General features: G+C 36.8%; 6 protein-coding genes and 1 non-coding gene across 7 annotated transcripts in view; 6 read left to right on the top strand and 1 right to left on the bottom strand.

Annotated features, from left to right (window-relative positions):
• Window positions 1–319: 319 nt before the first annotated feature.
• On the top strand, window positions 320–2,995 carry FYV8 (Fyv8p; the record flags this gene model as incomplete). Its single annotated transcript, XM_003669729.1, has 1 exon — window positions 320–2,995. The coding sequence occupies one exon, from the start codon at window positions 320–322 to the stop codon at window positions 2,993–2,995; it is 2,676 nt and encodes an 891-aa protein (XP_003669777.1).
• A 415-nt stretch (window positions 2,996–3,410) lies between these two features.
• Window positions 3,411–5,162, top strand: XKS1 (xylulokinase; the record flags this gene model as incomplete). Its single annotated transcript, XM_003669728.1, has 1 exon — window positions 3,411–5,162. One exon carries the CDS (start codon window positions 3,411–3,413, stop codon window positions 5,160–5,162), a length of 1,752 nt encoding a protein of 583 aa, XP_003669776.1.
• Window positions 5,163–5,603: 441 nt separating this feature from the next.
• Window positions 5,604–6,827, top strand: PDX1 (Pdx1p; the record flags this gene model as incomplete). The annotated part of the gene is made up of 1 exon (XM_003669727.1): window positions 5,604–6,827. The coding sequence occupies one exon, from the start codon at window positions 5,604–5,606 to the stop codon at window positions 6,825–6,827; it is 1,224 nt and encodes a 407-aa protein (XP_003669775.1).
• Window positions 6,828–7,723: 896 nt separating this feature from the next.
• Window positions 7,724–8,722, top strand: TDH3 (glyceraldehyde-3-phosphate dehydrogenase (phosphorylating) TDH3; the record flags this gene model as incomplete). Its single annotated transcript, XM_003669726.1, has 1 exon — window positions 7,724–8,722. The coding sequence occupies one exon, from the start codon at window positions 7,724–7,726 to the stop codon at window positions 8,720–8,722; it is 999 nt and encodes a 332-aa protein (XP_003669774.1).
• A 408-nt stretch (window positions 8,723–9,130) lies between these two features.
• Window positions 9,131–10,894, bottom strand: HIP1 (histidine permease; the record flags this gene model as incomplete). The annotated part of the gene is made up of 1 exon (XM_003669725.1): window positions 9,131–10,894. The coding sequence occupies one exon, from the start codon at window positions 10,892–10,894 to the stop codon at window positions 9,131–9,133; it is 1,764 nt and encodes a 587-aa protein (XP_003669773.1).
• Window positions 10,895–11,198: 304 nt separating this feature from the next.
• NDAI0Dtrna5W lies at window positions 11,199–11,270 on the top strand. Its single transcript is given in 2 exon segments — window positions 11,199–11,270; window positions 11,234–11,270. It is a non-coding gene; the product is annotated as a tRNA-Trp (tRNA).
• Window positions 11,271–11,787: 517 nt separating this feature from the next.
• CRH1 (transglycosylase) overlaps window positions 11,788–12,545 on the top strand; it is a gene marked incomplete at both ends in the record, with an annotated part of 1,383 nt that continues 625 nt past the window's right edge. The window contains one exon of the mRNA XM_003669724.1: window positions 11,788–12,545. This exon is cut by the window's right edge and continues 625 nt beyond it. Coding sequence (XP_003669772.1) covers window positions 11,788–12,545 — 758 coding nt within the window.

Raw genomic sequence — 12,545 nt, 5'->3', positions numbered from 1 at the left:
CTATTAATACTAAGTATCATTACTTTTCTATCTCTTTGATTGTGTAACCCTCATTCCAATTTAAGAACGAAATATAAACAAAAAAAGGAGTTTCAACACCAAAACAACATGAGACAAAAAATGAAAGGATTCAAATCTGGACCCACCAAACAAGTAAATTCACGCAATAAGATAAATAAAAAGACTTACCAAGTACTTTTCGACTGTTTCTGCTAGTTGCTTTATTTCGGTATACATACATCTTTATAAGTTGCACATACTTGGGGCGTTTACTCGCCAATATTTGACGGATGGTTTTTTACTTTCGTGAATTCTATGTATGGCCCATACTTTACGTGATATTTATTTATCTTCAGTAATACCAATATCACTAACATCTATAACCAAATTCATACCAACAGGTTCGAGTTATTTAGTTACGATACTTCATAACGATAAGAACTATCCAACACCGATATATCTTCTTAGCGATAAATTACTCTTAGATCTATTTATCATTAACATGTCATCAGATAATATCTCTAGGAAAAAATCCTACAGGTGGGCAAGTGCTACACAAACAAGTTATGATGGTGCTGATTGGGATTCAAGTGACGATGACGATACTGGTACCACTAAACGAGAAATAGATACAGGAAAACCAAGACTACCCAGTCTACCGAAACTGAATTATTCAAACGAAGACATGGAGAAAGAGAATAATGAGCTTCCAACGCCAGGCATTAAAACTAACAGAGAAGAATCGTCCTCATATCTCGAGACTCCAACATTGAATAGAGGAGAAGATTTAATACCAAAACGGAACTCTCCCGTTAGGGCTGTCAATGATGATTTGGATAATTTAATGTTACAAATTTCAAAAGAAATGACACCAAAAATTGGAAATGAAAGTGTCTTTGTGGACCAACCAATATCAGATGATAATTCAAAAAGTAATACTCCTTATTTCAATGCATCCGCCTCTATAGGAGATTCAAAATCTGACCTGAATATGGCCAGGCATGAGGCACTGGAGACAAATGTAAAACAAGAAGAAGACGAAGAAAAAGGTGATGAAGACGACGACGATGATATTTCCATACCGGAAAAAGGTTTCTTTTCAAAATATATTGAATCAGAGGAAGCACATGAAACGAATGATGGCATCAATAATAATGAGGTTACATCAATCATAAGTAACGAAGGACTGCCCATTGAGAATTCTGTAACTACTGACGTTGCTGAGCAAGATGGTGAAGTAGCACCTGAACAGGATAAGGAATCATCTGATATGATTTACAAAAACGAGAAAAATGAAACGACAGATATAAGACCAAGAAAACCTTCAAATGGTGACATAAATGAATTTCAAGAGGGAGGCTCTGCTCATCATCAAATAGAATCTGACATATCCGAAGGAAAAGGGGAAGCTCGAATTACAGAGCAAAACTCGAAGATAGAAGACAGGAAAGGGCGACTACCAATAGAGAAAAAAACATACGCCTATGGGACAGGACAACATCAGGAAAATGAATCAGTACACGATGAAGGCGAAGATAAAGATGATGAAACATATGATGATAGTGATGACAGTTATCTTGATAGATTATCTTACACCAAATCAATAAAATATACAACCAGAAATCCCAGTACAAACTTTAGTAGTAGATCTGTCTCTGCAGACGATGAAGAGGATGAAGAGGATGAAGATTTTAAATTTTCAAACAAAAATAGACAGTCGATAATAGATTCTAGTGATGATGAAGAGGGCACAGACTCAGATTCTTCTTTCAAAGTATCCAAATCAGGTTATTTTGGAAAGATGGTTGAACAAGACAGTGAAAAAAGTGATACAACTGATCATGAAGTAGATAATAATAAAGATTCAACTGATGATGTCATTTCCCTTCCACAAACGATTATAAGTTCAGAAGAAGAAGAAGAACAAGAAAGCAAAAAGGTAATTGATGGAAAAGAAGCAATTGTTGGTGATATAAGGCAATCGCCATTAGTAGAAGACAGTGTATCTGAGAAACAAGACGATAGCTCATCTATTTTAAGTTCAGAGCACGAGAAGACGATAGAGGCAATTGATGGAAAAGATGCGGAATCCACGGAGAAAGGCACCACTGAAACACATTCCAGTGATGACGATGGTTCTATCAGGGAATCAGTTAACTTCGAGAGTTGGAAACCAGATACGGATGCACTCAGATCAGGTTTTGTTCAAGACACGAACAAAAGGGCTCCTCCAGGCTTTGTTTACGATGATAGTGGAAAATTAATAGATCTGACTCCATCTAGTATGAAGTCAAGCGCAGTTTCTACGTATTCAGAAATGGAAAGTTCTTGGAATGCATTTCCTTCAGGCCAGAACGGAGGTGATGATTTAGAGACGATCAGAGATACTAAAACTTTATATGACAATAATACCATCTATAATGTCCCAGGTTTAGTCACAAATAATGATAATTTACCACCGCTACCAAATAATATACTGACAGAGATTACTGCTGGTAATATAATGACTCGTTCGCCTACGGCAACTTCTGATATTGAGAAAAGATCAGTCAAATCCAACCATTCTGAAGCAACTATCGTTCCTAAACCTGATTCCGAACAATTAGCTAGATTAAATGGTCCACATAAGATCCCAACTTTGAATTTGAATGAAGTTATTAGTAGTAAAAATTCTCATTCCCAAAAAATCGAAATTCTGCAGAACTATTCTAAGGAACTAGCTGAGTATGATACAGGAATACAGACATGGATAAACTATTCATTGAAATCAAATTCACAATCAAATAATGATCTTCTTCTTGATGAATATAAGAACAATAACCATGTACGAGAAGCTTATGCTAACGCTGAAGAATTGAGTAAGAAAAACACTGTCATAAATACTGTTGTGTCTGTTAACCAAAATGTTACACATTTAAGGAAAAAGGTTTTTTCCCATTCTATGAAGTCAAGAGGTTTATTGTCATCAATCGGGAAGAAAATAATAGAGAAATAGGTACAAACCACCTTTGAGATAAAAGAGAAGAAAATGCATATAAAAGATATAAAATCTAAATATATAGACTATTTAAGTGATCATTGCCGGAGACGATTTGTATTTTTTTACCTCAAACAGTTAGAGGATTGGCCAATTCTATGTTTAGATTATATGGACCATATCATTTTGCTACAGTTGTTATTTCCATTTCAATATGTAGTTTTACATTTAACGTAACGAACTGAAAGTTCATCAATATGCCAAAAAAAAAATAAGCGCGGGGTAGAATATGCGAGTTCGCCAACCTTGGAAACTTCCCTTAATATTCTTCGACAACAACCTCGACGAGGAACTTGTAGACAACACTAAGAGTTACCTTCACAGCAAATTTGGAGTTGCTTAGAAGTTATCTCTGTAGCAAACCGAATTATTTATGATGGAAAAGCAAGCTTACTATCTGGGATTCGACTTATCAACACAACAATTAAAGTGTTTGGCAATTAATCAGGATCTAAAGATCATTCATTCAGAGACTGTGGAATTTGAAAAAGAACTTCCACATTATAACACTAAAAAAGGTGTATACCTTCATGAAGATGAAGTAGCAAGTCCAGTGTTTATGTGGTTAGAAGCAATTGATTTGGTGTTCATGAAATACGTCAACAGTGGGTTCAATCTTGGCAAGGTAAAAGCTATATCTGGAAGTGCACAACAACATGGATCCGTCTATTGGACAACTGAGGCTGATTTTTTACTGCAAAGCTTAAGTGATAACCATGACAAATCTTTACTTTCAGTTTTAGCCCCCAATGCATTTTCTTGGGAACTCTCTCCGAATTGGCAAGATCATAGTACTGGATCGCAATGTACCGAGTTCGAAAAGAAAGTTGGCGGTCCAAAACAATTAGCCAGTCTTACAGGTTCAAAAGCACATTATAGATTTACTGGACCTCAAATAATGAAGTTCGTTGGGAAAAATCCCGAGGGATATGAAAGGACTAAAACTATTTCATTAGTGTCCAATTTTCTATCATCGATATTATGTGGCAAATTGGTACCATTAGAGGAGGCAGACGCGTGTGGTATGAACCTCTATGATATTAAAGAGCATAAATTTGATGAAGGATGCCTGTCACTAATTGACAAAGATACCAATAACATACGCCGCAAATTAATGGACCCTCCAACACGATGCCCGGAGCCTATTTGCTTAGGTAATATATCACAATACTTTGTTAAGAAATATGGATTCCAATCAAATTGCTCCATTTATCCAATAACGGGTGATAATTTGGCTACAATTTGCTCGCTACCATTAAAGACCAACGATATATTAGTTTCTTTAGGGACCAGCACAACTGTTCTGCTGGTCACCGATCACTATAATCCATCTCCTAATTATCATCTTTTTATTCATCCTACTATCGCAAATAATTTTATGGGCATGATATGTTACTGTAATGGATCATTAGCAAGAGAGGAAATCCGTGATGAATTGAATAAAAGTGCTGGTCTTACCAATAGCTCATGGGATCTGTTTGATAAAGCAGTCCTTGCTGATGACATACATACCGACAATGAGTTGGGACTTTACTTCCCCCTCGGAGAAATTGTACCGAGTACAAAGGCAACTTACAAGAGAATTGAACTCGATCCTAAGACGAAATTAATCAGCAAAATTGTTCCCAAATTTCAAGATATTAGACATGACGCTAAAAATATCGTTGAATCTCAAGCTTTAAGTTGCAGGATTCGTATTTACCCCTTACTCTCTAGTGATGCAGAACACAGTCGTGAAACTTCAGATAATATCCATACGAAAGTCAAGTTCGATGGTAGTGAATTACCATTAAGTGAATATTTAAATAAGAGACCTAACAGAGCATTTTTTGTTGGCGGAGCCTCTAAAAACGATTCTATTGTAAGAAAATTTGCCCAAGTTATTGGAGCCAAGGAAGCTAATTATAGATTAGACACACCAAATTCATGTGCCCTAGGCGGATGTTTCAAAGCAATTTGGTCACATTTAGTAGTAACGGGGAGAATCGATGATCCATTCAGCGTATATTTGGAAGCCCATTTTCTATGGGATGAACTGGACAGGTTTTATGAACCTGATCAAGAAGCTTGGGAAATGTATAACAAGAAGATCGAGGCAATGAGTAATCTAGAAGCATTATTATGATTGCAATGTACAATTTAAATTAAGGAAAGAAATGCAAAAGACTATAGGTTTTATTCGTTCATAACGAAGGCCAGTCCACATAACATTATAGTTGTAGATTGAACTATTTAAGACATTCATTATACATACGGATATTGTTTCATGTTTTTATCTTCAAATCTTTTATGTACTCTAGCGTATAATAGTTCGATTCCTCTGTGTAATTAATTAGTCTTGTGAAGCTTCGAAGCGCGACAAAGATGAGGCTACGAACTTATGATAAAATGTGGGCTCCTCGTCAAGAACTTCAAGCCAAGAGTGGGAGTTTAACAAGTCAGTTGTCATCGTGATCAATCTGTAACTATCCAGTCTTTGATCCTTTGAACTGAATTACACTAATCAATCGTAATTGAGTGGCGACTTTGTTTTTTAAAGGAAAAAGATAACCCTTAAATTACTAGAATGTCATTAAGGAGCCTTTCAAGCCTTTGTACCCACCTTCGTCTATGCACCAGAAAGATATCTTATAATGCAAGGCTATTTGAAGCTACCAAATTTGGTATGCCTGCAATGTCACCAACTATGGAGAAAGGTGGTATTATATCATGGAAATTTAAAGAAGGTGATTCATTCTCAGCCGGTGATGTACTTTTAGAAGTCGAAACAGATAAAGCCCAGATTGATGTTGAAGCTCAAGACGATGGGAAACTAGCCAAGATTATTGCTAACGATGGTACTAAGGATGTTAATGTGGGTGAAGTTATTGCATACCTTGCTGAACCTGATGATGATTTATCGACATTGAAGTTACCAGATGAAGGTGCCCCAGAAGAAAATGTGCAAGATAATACCAACGATAAACAAAGTAATACAAATGAAGTTTCAGCGCCTGAATCTAGTGTTCAAGAAAAGAATAATCAGAACGAAGTACATAAACAGGAATCTACTTCAACAGATACCAATGTAAATCAAGTACTTTTTCCATCGGTGTCATTGTTAATGGCTCAGAATAATATTCAAGTTGAAGATGTTCTTGGAAAAATTAAGCCATCAGGTAGAAATGGCACAATTCTTAAAGGAGACGTTCTTGCGTACCTCGGCAAGATATCCAAAGACTCCGTGGCAAATATTGCAAACTATGTTAAAAAGAGTGAAAAATTGGACTTATCAACCATCGAGTTGATGTTACCATCGAAAATTAGTGAAAGGGAGGAAAGTGTTGGAGCAAAAATAGAGAAGAAAAGGCAACCGGAGTTACTTCACTATGATCTTATAATTAATGTCTCAAGGGGCACAACGTCGGAAGCTCTAAATGAATCAATAAGCTCATATATTCAAAAGTACTATTGCCGCTCCCATAAGGAGCCATTAATGGATGTTAAATCAAAAAATTACAGCCCATTATTTGAAGACTTAATAAAAGTAGAACCAAAAAATATAAGGTTCACTGTGGATTATAAATTATCTCCCTTGGAAAAGGAATCCAAGAGTAAGAGGCAAGATGATATCCTCAATTTATTAGCGAATAACAAAGAGGAAACATGTATTGATGAATTCAAAGAACAGCGAACATCCATGCCATATGCCTTATTATTAGATGTCACTGTAAGCCCAAAATATGATGACAGTAAAAGGAGAGCAGAAGAGTTTATAAAATACATAAAACAATTGGAATCGGAAGTTTGAATAGTTGAAAAAAAGCGTTTCTTCCACTAGATAATGACTACCATGCTTCTATGCGGTATAAGATATACAGGTATATTTCCGTTGTAAAATTGTGTAGCATATACATGAATATATATATTTATTCTTAAACTATACTTCAAACGGCGTTTCCCACATCTATAACGCCATGCACTTCGGATTATGGGTACATATCCTGTTAGTGCAATAGTCCTTCAAACGTGTATTTCATTCGATATGGTAACCTTTGCTGTCGTTATTTCCTGTCACCCACCAAGTTAGATTTTTCCCGTACCTTATCAAATTAGTTTCAAAATTCTTTCATAAATGGTCTTGTCGGAACTGTTGGAAATAGGAAACAAACTGGAAACATTATCGAACACTATGTATTTCACCAACAGGACGCGGCGTCTCGAGGAACCGCTCGAGCTCGGGCTTCCAGAAATGGAGTGACTCGCTCTCACCCAGACCCCACAGGCTGCCACTTTCTCGGCTCGACTGATGAAAATTGGAAATTTTGAAGACAATCGAAATTGCTCGAATCTTGAACTGATATTCAAAAAACTATGTATCAGTTGGAAAGAACCTTGAAGAATATTCAAAATCTGAAAGAACTATCAAAACGGACATGGATAACATTTGTGCGTGCGTTCCTTGGTGAACCATCTCATCGCTACGTATGCAAAAAAACAATTAAGGGCTTACTTTCTTTACAGAGACTAAACACTACGTATGTGATGTATACCTTCTAAATGTACGCCATTTCATGATAGTCTTCAATAAAGTATATAAGGCTCACCTATATTTTCTCTCCTTATCATTCCCAATGCTCTCTTATTCTTACTTCTATTTTGCTTTGTTTGTTCTCCTAAAACACCACACACAAACAAATATTAAAAATGGTTTCAGTTGCTATTAACGGTTTCGGTAGAATTGGTAGATTAGTCTTGAGAGTTGCTATGGCTAGAAAGAATGTTGAAGTTTTAGCTATCAACGATCCTTTCATCACCAACGACTACGCTGCTTACATGTTCAAGTACGACTCTACCCACGGTAGATACGCCGGTGAAGTCACCCACGATGACAAACACATTATCATTGACGGTGTCAAGATCGCTACTTTCCAAGAAAGAGACCCAGCTAACTTACCATGGGCTTCTTTGAAGGTCGACATTGCTATTGACTCCACTGGTGTCTTCAAGGAATTAGACACTTGTCAAAAGCATTTGGACGCTGGTGCCAAGAAGGTTGTCATCACTGCTCCATCTTCTACCGCCCCAATGTTCGTCATGGGTGTCAACGAAGACAAATACACTTCTGACTTGAAGATTGTCTCCAACGCTTCTTGTACCACTAACTGTTTGGCTCCATTAGCTAAGGTCATCAACGATGCTTTCGGTATTGAAGAAGGTTTAATGACCACTGTCCACTCTCAAACCGCCACTCAAAAGACTGTTGACGGTCCATCCCACAAGGACTGGAGAGGTGGTAGAACTGCTTCTGCTAACATCATCCCATCCTCTACTGGTGCTGCCAAGGCTGTCGGTAAGGTCTTACCAGAATTACAAGGTAAGTTGACCGGTATGGCTTTCAGAGTCCCAACCGTCGATGTCTCCGTTGTTGATTTGACTGTTAAGTTGAACAAGGAAACCACTTACGATGAAATCAAGAAGGTTATCAAGGAAGCTTCTGAAGGTAAGATGGCTGGTATCTTAGGTTACACTGAAGATGCTGTTGTCTCTTCTGACTTCTTGGGTGATGCTAGATCTTCCATCTTCGATGCTGCTGCCGGTATTCAATTATCTCCAAAGTTCGTCAAGTTGGTCTCTTGGTACGATAACGAATTCGGTTACTCCACCAGAGTTGTCGATTTGGTTGAACACGTTGCTAAGGCTTAAATTTGATGTTTAATTTTTATTCCATAAATTTTAGATCCCATTTTTATATTTTAGCTTCATGACATTACGTTTCAATTTATAATTATATACTATAATGATAAACCTTTTTAGTATTGCATTAACTTCTCCATTATTTTGTTTCTTATATAAAAACTATTTACATTGGTTAACTTCATAAAGGAGTTTAGCGCTTTTCTATTGGGATGACAAATCCTCATCTTTAAAAGTTAGCATAAAAGCACGAAAGCATGAGAGTTAAAGAAACCAACAACCAATGAATATCCTGCAAGATATTCGATAAGAAGTGAAAGAACAAAGAGTAGTATACAAATGCCATCGATTCAAAAAATATACGCGACCTTGTACATAATATATATTTTTATTTTTTGGCTGCAGATGTGAAATAATTCAACACCAAACATGTAAGAATCTAGCGAAGAAAGAACTTTTCGCCAGGTGCTCTTGTTCTTCTTTCATTTCCTGTCTACGAATAGTCAAATCAACCTGTCTTCTTCCTGTATCTATATCCATGTCCTCCAATGCAACAACAATTTGTTTCTTTCTATACACTAGTTTATGTCCAACGTAACATGCAATTAAGATAGGGAACGAAAGGTAACCTTGGAAAAATGATTCTGCATCTGCCCCAGAGCCACCCAATGGAAATAATGAAGTCCAAAATGAAACAATTAAGACTAGAAATAGAACAATAACACCATACCACGACCCCCATACACCTGTTTGAGAAAGGTATGGAAGTTCATCTAGTGATTTTCTTTGTTTCTTCATTGCTTGACGAAATCTAATATGTGATATATTAATAGCCATCCAACAGAAAATAGTTGATAACCCAGATAATGCACTTAACCAAGTAAATACCTCAGCTTGTTTGTCACTTGCTGCCACAAAGGACAGCAGACCGAAAAATAGGGTAAACAAAATAGCATTGACTGGCCTACCTTTCTTATCGATATGTTTAAGTACTTGTGGTAAATTCCCAATATGTGCCATGGCGACCATACATCTAGAACAAGCATAAACTGCACTATTGGCAACTGAAATGATAGATATCAAAATAATTGCATTCATTAAAGAAGGTAAACCTTTAATACCACCATTCTCAATAGCAATAACTAGTGGAGATGATGCAGCATCAACGGAACTTGAACCACTTAACAATCTTGGTTCATCATACGGTACTAAACAACCTATCAATGTCAATATCGTAATGTAAGAAGCTGTAATCAACCAAAATGTTCTTTTGGCAGCCTTTGGGATGGTTCTTCTTGGGTCTTTACTCTCTGCTGCAGAAACAGCTGTCATTTCAATACCAGAATATGAAAAAGCTGCAGTAACGAACACAGAACATAGACCCTTAAATTTAGTACCAGAAGTATGTCCAACGAAAGAACCAGGGTTATGCCAATACTTACCTCCTAAATATCCACCTTGAGGACCTCCACCACAGGATAGAACAATACCTAGAATAGTGAACCCTATGATTGCCAAAATTTTAACCATGGAGAGAACAAATTCAGTTTCACCAAATGATTTAACTTCAAGCATATTAGCAAATGCAATGACTGCATAAAATATTGCAACCCAGGCATCAGAATTAATTGTATCGTTCCAATATTTGATAGTCATTGAAGCTGCAACTAATTCTAAAGGTAGAAGTACTAACCATTGTGCCAAATAATTGATATTAACAGCAAAACCAACTGATGGATCAACAAATCTAGTAATGTAAACATTAAACCCACCGACTACTGGGAAAGCTGCTGCCATCTCACCCAAGGCATTAATGACGGTAAATAAACATGTACTAATAATAACCCAGTCAATGACTAAACTTGCTGGGCCACCTGATGCCAATGCAGCACCGGAATTAACGAATAAACCGACACCAATGGCCCCGCCAACTGCTAATGTCAATAGATGACGAATAGAAAGATTCTTATTTAAATTGACATTTGTGACACTAGCATTGGAAACAGTCGAGGTAGCATCATTGACAACTTCTATTCCATTATCACACTTTTTCAATGTTAGGTCCAGAAGGCTAGATTGGGTTGATGATTTTCCTTCTAGAATTGATTTTTCATCTTCTGCAGATTTAAAACCGTTGACAATCTTGTTCAGCGGTCCATTTCTCAATGGATTTTTTGACATTATAGGGAAATATCGAAACTAGCGGGATATTCCCTATAATTAAGATTTTTACCGAATCGTGTCAATACTTGAGCTGTTTTATATCAGATTCTATTAAAACAGTTAACCAGGCAGGCATTCCTCGTAAAAATATATGTCGGTCGAAGGTTCTTCGGGGAGAATGTTATAAACTTTTCATGTGGCGCTCGTAAGTAGAGCCGTATGTCTAATTCATCACGGGGCGGATTTGCTGAATATAAAGCCCTACAACATCACATTTTTTCAAGATGAAGCGGTGGCTCAATGGTAGAGCTTTCGACTCCAGTTAAATCCTGGAACTTCCATGGAAACTAAGATTGCAATCGAAGGGTTGCAGGTTCAATTCCTGTCCGTTTCATTTTTTTTAATATTTTTTTGCTGGGTTTCCTTTGTTTTGCAACGCGTAAAGCTTTGGTGAAGCTGAGTTTTGGCAATTGCCTAATATGGTAAAAACGCCAAAGTTGAATTAGTTTTTTCTTCGAAGAAAAAACGCCTTGAGGAATCTGTGAAGAAGGTAAATTTAGATTCTAATAATATTGCTGCAACGGTTACTGATAGATATAGACCCCTACTGACTTTGTTCCCACTTTACAATTGGCGTTTCCTTAATGAAAGCTTATTTTACCAAAAATAGAACTACGATGAAATTAGATTTTCGTAATGCAAGCACGTTTATCGATTAATTTTCAGTATAACGAAGCAATATGTTGCTTTTTTAGGAAAATATATTAGGGAAGAGGTTCACCGTTCATGCAAGGATTTGAAAAGTATTTAAACGGCAGGCTATACAGAACCCATTAATTTCCAGTCATGTCTTTTATATTTCATATTTTGCATGTGTTCTCAATTGATCAACCAAAACATTCAAAAGAACTATGGTAAAAATTAATACACTACTTTCTGCATTTGCAGCAACAACGCTATATTCAACCTTGGGTCTGGCAGACTCATGTAATCCAATAAAATCATCAAACTGTCCAGCAGATAAAGCATTAGCAACAAGTTTCTCAGAGGATTTTAATTCGGAATCTAAATGGTTCTCAAGCATCAATAATCCTGGTAAAATTACATATGGAGATGATGGTGTTACCTTAACTATCGAAAAACAGCTAGACAATCCAAGTCTAAAGTCTAATTTCTATATCATGTACGGTAGGCTTGAAGTGGTAGCAAAGGCTGCCCCAGGTACTGGTATTATCTCCTCTGTCTTTTTGCAAAGTGATGATCTCGACGAAATCGACATCGAATGGGTCGGTGGTGACACAACACAAGTTCAATCAAATTATTTCTCAAAGGGTAACGTAGAAACTTACGACAGAGGTGCTTTCCATCCTGTAAGTTCTCCTCAAACAGAATACCATACTTACGCTGTTGATTGGACACAAGAACAACTTACTTGGTATGTCGATGGTGTTGCCGTGCGTGTATTACCTAACACTTCATCCGAAGGTTATCCGGAAACTCCAATGTATGTTAGTATTGGTGTCTGGGCTGGTGGTGATCCAAGTAATGCTCCTGGTACAATTGAATGGGCTGGTGGTTTAACTGACTACTCTCAGCTTCCATTTTCTTTGAATGTGAAAAGTATTAAAATTGCTGATTACTCAACTGGTTCTGAATTATTCTTAATAGT

This window comes from Naumovozyma dairenensis, chromosome 4 (assembly GCF_000227115.2).
Source record: "Naumovozyma dairenensis CBS 421 chromosome 4, complete genome".
Lineage (NCBI taxonomy): Eukaryota > Fungi > Ascomycota > Saccharomycetes > Saccharomycetales > Saccharomycetaceae > Naumovozyma > Naumovozyma dairenensis.
The sequence above is the reverse complement of the archived record's forward strand: the minus strand, read 5'-3'. Positions and strand labels throughout refer to the sequence as shown.